This window comes from Carcharodon carcharias, chromosome 8 (genome assembly GCF_017639515.1).
Source record: "Carcharodon carcharias isolate sCarCar2 chromosome 8, sCarCar2.pri, whole genome shotgun sequence".
NCBI lineage: Eukaryota > Metazoa > Chordata > Chondrichthyes > Lamniformes > Lamnidae > Carcharodon > Carcharodon carcharias.
In genome coordinates, this window is record NC_054474.1 from 36,896,113 (window position 1) to 36,910,228 (window position 14,116).

General features: G+C 42.8%; 1 protein-coding gene across 3 annotated transcripts in view; it reads left to right on the forward strand.

Annotated features, from left to right (window-relative positions):
• Positions 1-609: 609 nt before the first annotated feature.
• The window catches only part of LOC121281066 (solute carrier family 22 member 5-like), a 117,671-nt gene continuing 104,164 nt past the window's right edge, over positions 610-14,116 (forward strand). For 2 of the 3 annotated variants that reach the window (XM_041193691.1, XM_041193693.1), the window contains exon 1: positions 611-1,063. In XM_041193691.1, the coding sequence (XP_041049625.1) occupies positions 674-1,063 (390 nt within the window). In that variant the 5' untranslated portion in view covers positions 611-673. Of the gene's footprint in view, positions 1,064-14,116 lie in introns of all 3 variants that reach the window. The other variant, XM_041193692.1, reaches the window with a different exon arrangement.

Genomic DNA, 14,116 nt, shown 5'->3' on the forward strand with positions numbered 1-14,116 from the left:
TATATAAATGAAGTTGATTTTTAAGTGTGTGTAGCTCGCTACTCATTTTGTCCATGTATGAGTGTCTCTTGATAATAAAAAAGTTCCCCACCTCTGCCCTAAACTCTGGAACTCCCTCCCTTAATCTATCCGCATTCCACCTCCTTTAAAATGCTCTTTAAAATCTGCATCTTGACGAAGCTTTTGGTCACCCGTCCTAATATTTCCTCACTTGGCTCCGTGTCAAATTTTGTTTGAAATGTTTCTATTGCCCTGGTATGTCCATTAAAGGCGATAAATAAATGTAAGCTGTTTTATGGGTGTATCAGTTATGATGCAATGATTGGGCTGCTGGCATATCCCATGCGAACTGCGTCCAATACATATATTTAATGCAGCAAACACGTAACTGAATAAAGTTTTGTGAGTATTAAACAAAATTTGGACTCTGGTTCTGAATCATAAGGGAAAAATGTTTCTCCTGCCTAAAGAATTGGAAATTTTCAGCTATAAGGGAATCCGCTTTTAGAGTACATGGTCAGTGTCAGGGAAAGATCAGACTATTTTAAAACGAACTAGAATTATTTAGACTTTGAAATAGTGAAACTCTGCAAATTTGAGGTCCGCCCTCCAACGGCCAGTTGCTGCAATTTTACGGAAGAATTTCGCTGCCAGTCCTCTCGCTGTCACTAACATGCGGGGTTACGATGAAATCACCGCTTTTCTCGGAGAATGGGGACCCCACCAAAAGCTTGTCTTCTTTGTTTTGAGCCTCAGTGTCTTTCCCAATGGCTTCGGTGGTCTGTCCATAGTTTTTGTCGGGGATGTTCCAGAGCATCGCTGCTCAATTCCCCGGAATCTCAATCTGAGTGAAGCGTGGATGAATCGGACTATCCCTCTGGAACAAGAGAGAGGCAAACTCCAGTACAGCAAGTGTAGACGGTACCGGCTGGATGTGATAGTGAATCTTTCGGAGACATTTACCGAGCCAGATTCCTTCAATATGTCCGAGGTAGAACAGGAGCCCTGTCTGAATGGTTGGGAGTACAGTAAGGATCAGTACATCTCCACCATCGTCAGTGAGGTAAGTTACTAGTGAGTCTGAGAATAGATTGTGAAGGTATATGTTTCCAAAATCAAAGGGACACATGCACTTGAATCCAAACATGACCAAGTGAGTGTATTCTTTATTCTGCATGGTCTGGGGCCAGACAGATTTTATTATTTTACCTTAATGTTTTTGAGTCTATATGAAATTTGGACCATAACACCTGTCTTTAACTTTGTACCCCTCTGGCCAAAGTCCTGCTCCAGTTCTAAAAGATTTGTTCTAATTTATGTAATTTTCCAACAACAACCTCAATTTGTTTAACATAAACAAAGGTTCTACAACCAGAGGGCATTGTCTCAAATTCAGCAAGTGCATGGTGACGACAGTTTAAGTCAAACTGTTTGAAAGTGGCGAGTTGCCAAGGGAAGCAGTGAGGTTGACTGGAGTAGTACTGTAGATTTAAGACATGGTTGGATATAGAAACATAGAAACTAGGAGCAGGAGTAGGCCATCCGGCCCTTCGACCCTGCTCCAATATTCAATATGATCCACTATCTAAATGCTAAATTCTCGCTTTCACTTCCTGTCCCTTGATGCCCCTAACAACCAAAAAATTATCAATTTCTTTCTTGAATATACTCAGTGACCTGGTAGAGAATTGCACAGGTTGTCCACCCTCTGAGTGAAGAAATTTTTTTCCTCATCTCACTCCTAAATGGCCTGCCCCATATCCTTAGACTGTGGCCCTGGTTCTAGACTCCCCAACCACAGGAAATGTCCTCCCTGCATCTAGTCTGTCTAGCCCTTTATATATTTCAATCAGATTCCCTCTCATTCTTCTAAACTCAATTGAATAAAGGCACAGTCAAACCAATCTCTCTTCATGCAACAGCCCTGCCATTCCCGGTATCAGCCTAGTGAACCTTCGCCTCACTCCCTCTATGGCAAGTAAATCCTCTCCTAAGTAGGGAGACCAAAACTGCATGCAATACTCCAGGTGTGGCCTCACCAAGGCTCAATATAATCGCAGTAAGACATCCCTACTTTTGAACTCAAATCCGCTTGCAATGAAGCCCAACATACCATTTGTCTTCCTAATTGCTTGTTGCACCTGTCCACTTTCATTGACTGGTGTACAAGACCACTTAGATCCCTTTGTACATCCACATTTCCCAATATATCACCTTTTAAATAACACTCTGCCTTTCTGTTTTTCAAACCGGAGTATATAACTTCACATTTAACCATGTTATATTGCATCGGCCATGTGTTTGCCCACACACACAACTTGTTTAAATCACCCTGAAGCCTCCTTGCATCCTCCTCACAATTCACAATCCGCCCAGTTTTGTGTCATTAGCAAACTTGGAAATATTGCATTTGGTTTCTTCATCCAAGTCATTTATATATATCATGAATAGCTGGGGCTCAAGCACTGATCCCTGCGTACGCCACTATTCACTGCCTGTCATCCAGAAAAAGACATATTTATTCCCACTTTCTGTTTCCAGTCTGTCAACCAATTCTCAATCCATGCCAGTATAATACCTCCGATCCCATGTGCTTTAATTTTGCCCACTAGCCTTTTATGTGGGACCTTATCAAAAGCCTTCTTGAAATCCAAATACACCGCATCCACTGGTTCTCTCTTATCTATTCTACTAGTTACATCCTCAAAAAACTTCAGTAGATTAGTTAAGCATTATTTCCCTTTCATAAACCCATGCTGATTTTGCCTAATCCTGTTAATGCTTTCCAAGTGCTCCTTTGCTACATCTTTGATAATAGACTCTAGAATTTCCCCACTACTGATGTTAGGCTAACTGGTCTGTAATTCTCCATTTTTTCTCTCCCTCCTTTTCTAAATAGTGGGGTTACACTTGCCACCCTCCAATCTGTAGGAACTGCTCCAGAATCTATAGAATTTTGGAAGATGACCACATCCAATATTTCCAGGGCCACTTCCTTTAGTACTCAGGGATGTGGATTTTTAGGCCCTGGGGATTTTTCAGCTTTTAACCCCATTAATCTCTCTAGCACCATTTTTTTACTAATACTGATTTTCTTCAATTCCTCCCTCTCACTAGACCCTTGGTTCCTGGGAAATTATTTGTGTCCTCTTTTGTGGAGACAGAGCCAAAATATGTGTTCAATTTTTCGGCCATTTCTTTGTTCCCATTATAATTTCACCCATTTGTGACATTTGCCTTTGCTTATCTTTTTCTCTTCACATATTGATCGAAGCTTTTACAATCTGTTTTTATGTTCCCTGCAAGTTTACTCTCATACTCCATTTTCCTCTTCTTGATCAATTTTTTTGTCCACTTTTGCTGAATTCTAAACTGCTCCCAATCCTCAGGCTTGCTGCTATTTCTGGCAATCTATATGTCTCCTCTTTGGATCTAATACTATCCCTAATTTCTTTTGTAATCCATAGTTGAGCCACCTTTCCTGCTTTATTTTTGCGCCAGACAGGAATGAATAATTGTTGTCATTCATGCATATGTTCCTTAAAAATTAGCCATTGCCTATCCATTGTCAACCCTTTTAGTAAGCTTCCCCAATCCATCATTGCCAACTCGCGCCTCATACTCTCATAGTTCCCCTTATTTAGATTCAGGAGCCTAGTTTCGGATTTAACTTCTTCACTCTCCATCTTAATGGAAAATTCTATCATTTTATGTTCGCTCTTCCCCAAGGGAACAAGATTGCTAATTAATCCTTTTTCATTGCACAATACCCAGACTAGGATAGCCTGCTCTCTAGTTGGTTCCTCAACCTATTGGTCTAAAAAAAACCATCACATACACACTCAAAGAAATCCTCCTCCACAGTATTATCGCGAGTTTGGTTTGTCCAATCTGTTTGTAGATTAAAGTCACCCACGATTACATGCACCCTTATTTCATGCATCTCTAATTTCCTGTTTAATGCCTGCCCTTACATTTCCGTTACTGTTTGGGGACCTTTGGACAACCCCCACCAATGTTTTCTGCCCCTTGGTGATCCTTATCTCCACCCAAACAGATTCCACATCATGATTTTCCGAGCCAATATCCTTCCTCACTATTGCTTTGATTTCCTCCTTTACTAACAGTGCTACCCCATCGCCTTTCCCTATTTGTCTGTCCTTCCAAAATATTGGGTACTCCTGGATGTTCAGTTCCCTTCATTGGTCACCCTGCAGCCATGTCTCCGTAATTGCAACTATTTCATAACCGTTTATATCTATCTATTTGCACTGTTAATTCATCTGCCTCATTGTGAATGCTCTGTGCATTAAGATACAATGCCTTTAGACTTGTCTTTTTAACCTTGTTAGTCATCTTAGCTTTATTTTGCACTATGATCCCATTTGTTTCTCACCCTTGTTTTTTCTGCCTTCCACATTTGCTTCTTACTTTTCTGACTTTCATTTCTATCTTTGTTTCCCCTTCCTCTGTCTCCATGCTCATGCTCCCACCCCCCTGCCATTTTAGTTTAAACCCTCCCCGACAGCACTAGCAAACACTCCACCGAGGGCATTGGTCCCGGTCCTGACCAGGCACAACCCGTCCTGTTTGTACTGGTCCCACCCTCCCCAGAACCAGTCCCAATGTCCCAGTAATTTGAATCCCTCCCCTCCACATCATTTCTTCAGCCACGTATTCATCTGATATATCCTGTTATTTCTATTCTCGCTAGCACATGGCACTGGAAGTAATCTTGAGATTATTATCTTTGAGATCCTACTTTTTAATTTATGTCCTAAATCCCTATATTCAGCTTGTAGGACCTCATCCCTTTTTTTTTAACCTATGTCGTTGGTACCAATATGTACCATGATCACTGGCTGTTCACCCGCCCCCTTTAGAATGCCCTGCAGCCTCTCCGAGACATCCTTGAGCATGGCACCAGGGAGGCAACATACCATCCTGGAGTCTCTTTGCGGCTGCAGAAAAACCTATCTGTTCCCCTTACTATTAAATCCCCTATCACTATAGCCCTGCCAATCTCCTTCTTTCCCTCTTGTGCAGCAGAGCCACACATGGTGCCTTGGACTTGGCTGCTGCTGCTTTCCCCTGAGAAGTCATCTCCCCCAACAATATCCAAAATGGTATATCTGTTAGAGAGGGGATGGCCACAGGGAATTCCTGCACTACCTGCCTTCCTCTACTTTGCCTGGTAAGGTCATCCATCCCCTTTCTGCCTGTTCAGTCTTTACCTGTGGTGTGACCACTTCACTGAACATGCTGTCCGCAACAATCTCAGACTGCTCCACAGTGAATCCACCCATAGCTCCAGCTCCAAAAGGCAGTTAGCCAGTAGCTGCAACTGGACACACTTCCTGCACACATGGTCACCAGGGACAGTGGAAGTGTCCATGACTTCCCACATAGCGCAGGAGGAGCATATTGTGGGTGCGAGCTTTGCTGACATGACTTCCCTTTAGATTAAGCTTGTTAGTTGCTCCCTTTAAAGAATCCTAACTATGCTAGGGGCCTTATTCCACTCCAAACACTCCTGCTACAGTCCAAAGTCCTCATGTTATTTTGTTTAAGCTAATGGACTGCAGCAGTTTAATTAGTGGAAAAAGTAGAAGTAGAAGTACTCACCTGATCCTACTTACCAATCAGCTGCCTCCCCTGTGTCTCATCACTTTTTGAATCCTGATGTCACTTCGAACTCCACTGCCTGAAGTTCCTGAGGGTACGCTTCTCCTCTCCAGTCTTGGCCTCTGGTTTTCGTGCCCTTTTATACTGCTCTCACTGACCTCTCACATTAAGCTCGGCCGTCTCGAGCGTGCGCCTGCATGCCGAATGTAAAATTCTGGTCTAGATGTCACAAAAATAACAAAAAGACCAAACTAAAGGCTCTGTAGGTAGAACTAGGAAAGGGGTTCTGCATAGAGAGTATGTGGAGCTAGGCACTAAATTGAAAAACAGGACCTCAAAGCTTATTTCATTCGGTAGGCTCTGCGCCTGCCAATAACTGAAGGGCCTATTAAGGCCATTAATGAACGAATTAACTTGAAATTTACGCTGCCTGTCCAACCTAAGGGTTGGTGGGCAGACGAAAGGCCAAGTGGCCTTTACTTTTATTAGGAAACCTCAACCACGAGCGGATGAGGTTTCCTAAAGCTAATACTAATTCAATAAAACTCTTATTTTGAAATTAAAAACATGTCCCATCTCACTTGACACATTCATTAATTTTTTATTGCATTTATTAATTTTTTGAAAAAGTGCTTCAATCTCTCTGAGCCAGCTCCGTGCCTCAGGGAGATTGAAGCCCTCTTTCGCACGCTTCCTGACCCACCTTGCCTGCTCCAGTCGAGCCCGCCTGATGAAGGAAAAATTATGGCCTTAGTCTTGATTCTTTGTGCAACCTTAGATTTTTCCCCTCTTCCCCTTCCCGCCATTCTCCAACCCTCATTTACCATATTACTATTTTCCTCTCTTACCTTGTCTCTACTCTTTGATTGACCACATCTTTCCACATTTGACCCCTTGCTCCCACTATTTAGTGAAAACTCTCTCTACTTCCCTAGTTATGCAGTTTGGATAATCAGTTCAGGTGTAGACCGCCCAAAGTTACAGCCCCCACCCAGTACTGGTGCCAGGGCCCTACAAACCTGAACCCACTTCTCCCAAGCCAGTCTTTGAGCCACGTATCACTCTCTCTAATTTTATGTACCCTATGCCAATTTGCACGTGGCTCAGGTAATAATCCAGAGATTATAGCCTTTGAGGTTCTATTTTTCAATTGAGTTCATAGCCCCACATACTCTCTATGTAGGACTTCTTTTCTATTTCTACCTATGTCATTGGTACCTACATGGACCACAACAATTGGATCCTCCTCCTCCCACTGCAAATTCCACTCCAGCCCTGAGCAGATGTCCCAAACCTTGGCATCAGGCAGACAGCACAGCCATATGGACTCTCACCCTTTGCTCCAGGGAACAGTGTTAATGCCCCCTCACAGGTAAACTGATGAGCCAAGTAATATTATGGAGGTAGAAGCAAGGGGCCTTTGGGTTGGAGAAGATATGGATTTGGAAGGTTGAACAGGATGTCTGAAGATATGGCTTTGGTCTTCCCAATGTTTAATTGGAGAAAATTGCAATTCATCTAGGGCTAGATATCGGATAAGCAGTCTGAAAACTGGAAAGGTTGAGAGACGTAGTGGTAATGTAGAATTGTGTAAGATTTTAGGGTTTTGAGGTATAAAACCCTTCAAATTAAAATCTTTTACCTTCCAAATTTTTAATTTCTGCAGCTGGGATCCCCAGTTGTGCTTGACCGAACAAGATACGAATAATTAGTATTTATGAATCAAGTAGAATTTAATAAGCAAGCTTTTACATATACTTAATAAAAAACAGTGAAGACAACAAGGAAGATCTTTATCCCTCAAGTTCCTAGGATTCCTTGTGTGCTACCAGCACAGGCAATGTCTTTCTCTCCTTCTATCTCTGAAGTGATGTTGAAGTGAGCCCAGAAGAATCATACCCCAGAAGTAAAGCTGTGCCAACAAAGACTCCAATTTTCCAACTTTTATCCCCAGTTCTCATCATTCTAGAATCCCTTATTTGGAAATAGCCCAGATTCAACTCTTTCATTGGCTGGGGCTGAGTCATCTTGTGTCACCCACCTATGAAACTAGAGTCATGTAGACTAAAGACAAATGTCCACCCCTTATCCCTTGGGCCTCCAGAGTTTACATTCCATTACAAACAAATTATGCATTTCCTTGAGATACAGGACAGTTACAACAATGTCACATCCTCTTGTCAATAGTACATATATTGTAAACAGTCACATCAACTAATCTAACATATTCCCACAAATTCTAAAGCCATTAAGAACAAATAAATTATAAACACTTCCTCTTGTAACGTCAGAAAAAAAAAGCTTCCCTCGAATTCAGATGTTCTCCCTACAGGCCAATTAAATCAATGCATGCGTTTTGTTCAAAGATAACTTAAACTGAGGATGACACTACTTTTCAGCTATTTCTTCAAATATTGAGCTGCTGAATCTCAGGTAACTTAGAGTCATAAAACCATTAAGTGAATTTTCTGCCATCCTGTAAAATATCCCAACTGCACTGCCTGCCCATTGTCTCACTAACAGAATTTCAAACTGAACTAATTAAAAAGTGTTAAAAATAAAATCAATGGATATTAGCCAGACCAACAACAAACCCTAAGAATGAGCAGCATCATCAAAATCTTACAATTGGATGTCAATAGTGTACATATGGAATCTGATGTCATATATTCAGAAGATGTCATCAAGGAACTTCATGTAGATGAGAAATTGCAAGGAACAAAGGATTGATCCTTGAGGAACTTCAATGGTAATAATGCAGGTGCAAACAAAAGCTTTTGCAATATATTTGCTCGCAATGACTGGATAAATAACAGTGAAACAGGACGAGGGATGTTCCACTCAGCTAGATGATAGACAGAAGGCATTAGAGGAGGGTGGTGTGGTCAGTCATATCAAAGGCTGCAGAAAAGTTGAGAAGCATAACGTGGAGCATAAATGGTACATCATGGTCACAATCATGCTACTTGTGTCCTTGTTTAGGGCATGTCAATACTGTGACATGGAGGAAACTTGATTGGAGAGGTTTAAACATGGAGTTGAGGGAAAGATGGATTTGAAATTTGAGAACACGTTCAAGGATTTGGAGAGAAAGGGGTGCTAAAGGTGAAGTGATAGTTTGCCAAAAGAGGGGGGTTCAAGGGTACTTTTTGAAGGTGGAAAGCGATCACTGAAGTTTTGAATAGGACAAGGGTAGTAATTGAGGAGACGGTACCATTTACAATATCAGCAACCAAGGGGGCAAGGAAGTAAAAAGCAAAAAAACTGGATGCTGGAAATCCAAAACAAAAAACAAAAGTAAAAATACCTGGAAAAACTCAGCAGGTCTGACAGCATCTGCGGAGAGGAATACACTTAATGTTTTGAGTCCGTATGACTCTTCAACAGAGCTAAGGAAAATTAGAAGAGAGGTGAAATATAAGCTGGTTTAAGGCAGGGTGGGACAAGTAGAGCTGGATAGAGGGCCAGTGATAGGTGGAGATTGCCAAAAGATGTCATAGATAAAAGGACAAAGAGGTGTTGATGGTGGTGATACTAAGAAATGTGCTAATAGGTGATATTAAGGGTAGAAAGCAGGATGAGCAAGATACAGTTAGCCCTAGTGGGGCTGGGGTAGGGGGAAGGGATCGAAATAGGCTAAAAGGTAGAGATAAAACAATGGATGGAAATACGTTTAAAAATAATGGAAATAGGTGGGAAAAGAAAAATCTATATAAATTATTGGAAAAAAGGGGGATCGGAAAGGGGGTGGGGATGGAGGAGAGAGTTCATGATCTAAAATTGTTGAACTCAATATTCAGTCCAGAAGGCTGTAAAGTGCCTAGTCGGAAGATGAAGTGCTGTTCTTCCAGTTTGCGTTGAGCTTCACTGGAACATTGCAGCAGGCCAAGGACGGACATGTGGGCATGAGAACAGGGTGGAGTGTTGAAATGGCAAGCGAACAGATGGCCCCAATCTTGGTGACAAACAAGCCCATGTTCTTCGCACATTTATTGTTGGAGGTGAGGGTGGACAATGTCAAAGAGAAAGAGGGCCAAATAGTGCTAGATGTGATATTGTCTGATCAGGCAATGAATGGCTACCTAATAGTGTGCCTTATAAACTATGTATACTGTGAGGCAGACATCACAGGCAAACCTGTCCCCAGTCAACGTCCATGCACATGCTTTCCAGTCGAGTCACTGTATCTCAATCAGTAGTCAGAATGCTGGCTGATTTCTCTCTTCCTTAGCTCAATCAGTAAGAAAGCTCTTGCATTTATATACCTCCTTTCACAACCTCAGACATCCAAAACCCAAATGAAGTACTATTTGAAGTGTAGTCAGTTTTGTAAGGTAAAGAAGCGGCGGCCAATATGTGCAAAGCAATATCCCGCTACCAGCAATTTTTGAAAAAAAGTGATAGTGGTTGCAGGATTGCCTGGGACCAAGAAAACTCTCCTATTCACCAAGTGCAAAGCATGGGTTCAATCCATTGTCTGGTGGTCAGGCATTTCAAAGGCGATTGAAGACAACATTGCAAATTGCCAGTTGTGTGCAATTTATTTTTCCGTTGACGGGATGTGGGCGTCACTGGCTAGGCCAGCATTTATTGCCCATCACTAATTGCCCTTGAGAAGGTGGTGGTGAGTTCCCTTCTTGAATCACTGAAGTCCCTATGGTGTAGGTGCACCTACAATGTTGTTAGGGAGGGAGTTCCAGGATTTTGACCCAGTGACAGTGAAGGAACGGTGATATATTTCCAAGTCAGGACAGTGAGTAGCTTGGAGGAGAACTTGAGGTGGTGGTGTTCCCATGTAACTGCTGCTCTTGTCCTTCTATATGGTAGCAGTCATGAGTTTGGGAAGTGCTGCCTAAGGGACCTTGATGAGTTTCTGCAGTGCATCTTGTAAATGGTACACACTGCTACCACTGTGCGTCAGTGATGGAGGGAGTGCACAGGCAGGACCAAAGAAAGCCCTACCTCCGCACACAGTTTCCTACCAGGCCATGGACAGGCTAGGTGTTGACCTATTTGTCTTCAACAGCAAATCATTCTTTATATTGGTGGGCTACTTCTTCAGATGGGTTGAGGTGAAGCAACCACATACAACTACCGCAGAGGCAGCAATTAAGGCACTAAAAGAGATGTTTGCGAGCCACAGCATCCTGCACGAGATCGTGGCGGATAGTAGCCCACAATTTTCAAATGAGTACTTTGCACACTTTGCCACCACATTGGGCTTCCACCACCGCACAAGATCCCCAAGATATCAACAGTCAAATGGGAAGGCTGAAAGAAGGGTCTGTACAGTAAAAGCCCTCCCAAAAAAACAAATGAGAAAAACAGCATTACTCAAAAACAGGTCAACTCCTTTACAGTGCAGCCTGTCCCCATCCAAATTCCTGATGTGCAGAAAATTCCGCAAACAACTTCCAATCCTGCCAAAAAAAACTCATACCAAGTGTTACCAGGGCATGAAAGCAAGAGAGCAGTCCTACAGGCAGAAGCAGGCTTCCACCTACAACAGAAGGTACCACACTAGGCACTTGCCACAATTAAAGGTGACAAGGTCTGGATTAAAGGCCCCAAGAAAGAAGGTCCCATTATTAGAAAGAAGGAGGACCAACTTCATTCCAACCTGGTTGGCACCACAAAGGACACAGTCAAGAGAAACAGGAGGAATCTCCCCAGACTGCCTGTCCCACTGTGCAATGGAGGGATATCGAAGAACATACCCAGATGCCAGAACAATGTCTAAACCTACAGGAAGAATCAGCAGTGACAGAGACTACCACTCCTCCGACAGTAGTGCTAGCAAGGTTAATAATGCCTTCAGGCCGTCTGAACCTTTGAGTTCATGGACTTGAAGGAGAGAGATGAGGTAATGGGAATATAGTAATGACAATGTAAACGTATGATAGCATGAACAATGTAAGATATGGTAAACTATAATCACTTAAAATACATTGGTTAAAGACTTGTGGGGAGGTGTATAAGGGTCTGGCACATATAGGGTTAATGTGGGACTGAGTACAGTACCACCCACACAGTGATGCAAGAGAGTGCATGGCCTACGCCCAGTGTCAGTCTAGTGTTGGACAGAGCCATGTGCAAGTATCGAGACAGCTCCTAGCTTGTAACCTTAACTGTATATTTGTAAATAGTTCTGAGTCAATAAAGATTTATAGTTAACCTACCTTTTATTACGAAGACTTCTTCAAACCCTCCGAACTGTAACCATTATCCTACAACAGCAACAACTTGAGATGAAGGAGGTTTCATAATGTGAAATATGAAAGAAGCAATACAGATTTTTTTGAGTTCTAATGGGGTCTGGCTTGGGTGGATCAGAATCCAAGTTCATCATAAGCATATTTGCAGCAAGACCTGGACAATATGCAGGTTTGGGCTGACAAACGGCAAGTAACATTTGCGCCACACAGGTGCCAGGCAATGACCAATTCCAAAAGGAGAGATTCTAACTATCGCCAGATGGCATTCAATGGCATACCTTCGCTGAATTCCCCACTATTAACACCCTAGGGGTTACCATTGACCAGAAACTAAACTAGATTAGCCATATAAATACTGTGAGTACAAGAGCAGGCTACAAGCTAGGAATCCTGCAGCAAGTAACTCACCTGACTCTCCAAAGCATGTCCATCATCTACAAGGCACAAGTCAGGAGCATGATGGAATACTCTCCACTTGCCTGGATGAGTGCAGCTCCAACATTAATCAAGAAGCTTGACACTATCCAGGGCAAAGCAGCCAGCTTGATTGACACCCCATCTACAAACATTCATTTCCTCCACCGCTGGCACAGTAGCAGCAGTGTGTACCACCTACAAGATGCACTGCAGGAACCCACCAAGGCTCCTTAGATAGCACCTTCCAAACCTACAAATTCTACCATCTAGGAGGGCAAAGGCAGCAGATAGTTGGGAACACCACCACCTGGAAGTTCCCCTCCAAGCCACTCACCATCCTGACTAGGAAATATATTGTCGTTCCTTCACTGTCACTGGGTCAAGCTCCTGGAACTCCCACCCTAATGGTACTGTGGGTGTATCTAAACCACAGGGACTGCAGGGTTCAAGAAGGCAGCTCACCAGCAGCTTCTCAAGGGCAATTATGGGTGGGCAATAAATGCTGGCCCAGCCAGCAATGCCCGCATCCCATGAATGAATTAAAAAAATATTGGCTTTTCATAATTTTATACACCTCAATTAAACCTTCCCTTAGCCTCCTATGTTTAAAGGAAAACAACCCCAGCCTATCCAATCTTTCCTCATAGCTAAAATTCTTCATTCTTGACAACATCATTGTAAATCTGGCCTGGAACCAATCTAGTGCAATCGTATCCTTTGTGTGGTGACCAGAACTGTACACAGTAATCTGACTGTGCCCTAACTAGTGTTTTATATGATTCCAGCATAATCTCTCGCCCCCCACCCACTTAAATTCTATGCCTCAGCTAATAAAGGAAAGCATCCCATATGCCTTCTTAACCACCTTAGCTACATGTTCTGCTACGTTCAGGGATATGTGGACATGTCCTCCAAGGTGCCTCTGTTCTCCTACGCTTCTCAGCATCCTACCATTTCTTCTGTATTCCTTTGCCATGTTTGCCCTTCCCAAATGCATTACCTCACATTTCTCTAAATTGAATTCTATTTGCCACTTTTCTGCCTATCTGATCAGACCATTGATAACTTCCAGCAGTCTACAGCTTGCTTCCTCTCCATCAATCACCTGACCAATTTTTGTATTATCTGCAAACTTCTGTATCATGTACTGTAGTAACTGAAGGTATTGCTTCTCCTGCTGTCTGTCAAGGGTCACATGATGTTCTCGAAAGCTCTGACCAATGGGCCCTAAGCATGCATAATTCATGGGGGCGGGGCTTCCTGATGAGGGTCCTGATTGAGCATGAAGCTTCTAAAAAGCTCGCTGTTACAAAGTTTATCTGTTTTTGTTGAAACCTGTCCAGTCCGTCAAGTCATTACATTTGGCGACGAGGGTAAAATAGTTCTAGTGCTGCACCTCACCTTGTTAATGTGTGTACATCGAATCTTTAAAAAAAAGCAGAGTATTCACTAGTCATGCCATTCTTCGGCAGAATCGATCCTTACAATGTGGCTATGGAAGACTGGAGTCAATGTGTAGAGTGCCTCGGATTTTATTTCGTCACAAACAAAATTGCCACTAGGAAAAGCAGAAAGCAATCCTTTTGAGCACATGTGGTAGTAGGATACGCAATCTCATCTTCAGCCTGACGGTCCCGGATGTGCCCAAGTCCTTTAATCAATTAGCGGAACTTGTGAAAAAGCATTTCCAGCTGAAGCCATCTGTAATAATGCAGTCGTTTAAGTTTAAATCCAGAGTTAGGGCCCCCAGGAGAGTCTATGCAGCAAAGTTGAAGCAGTTGACAGAACACTGCGACTTTGGAGATACATTAAATGATATGCAGCGGGACCAATCAGTTTGTGAAGTTCATGATGACACC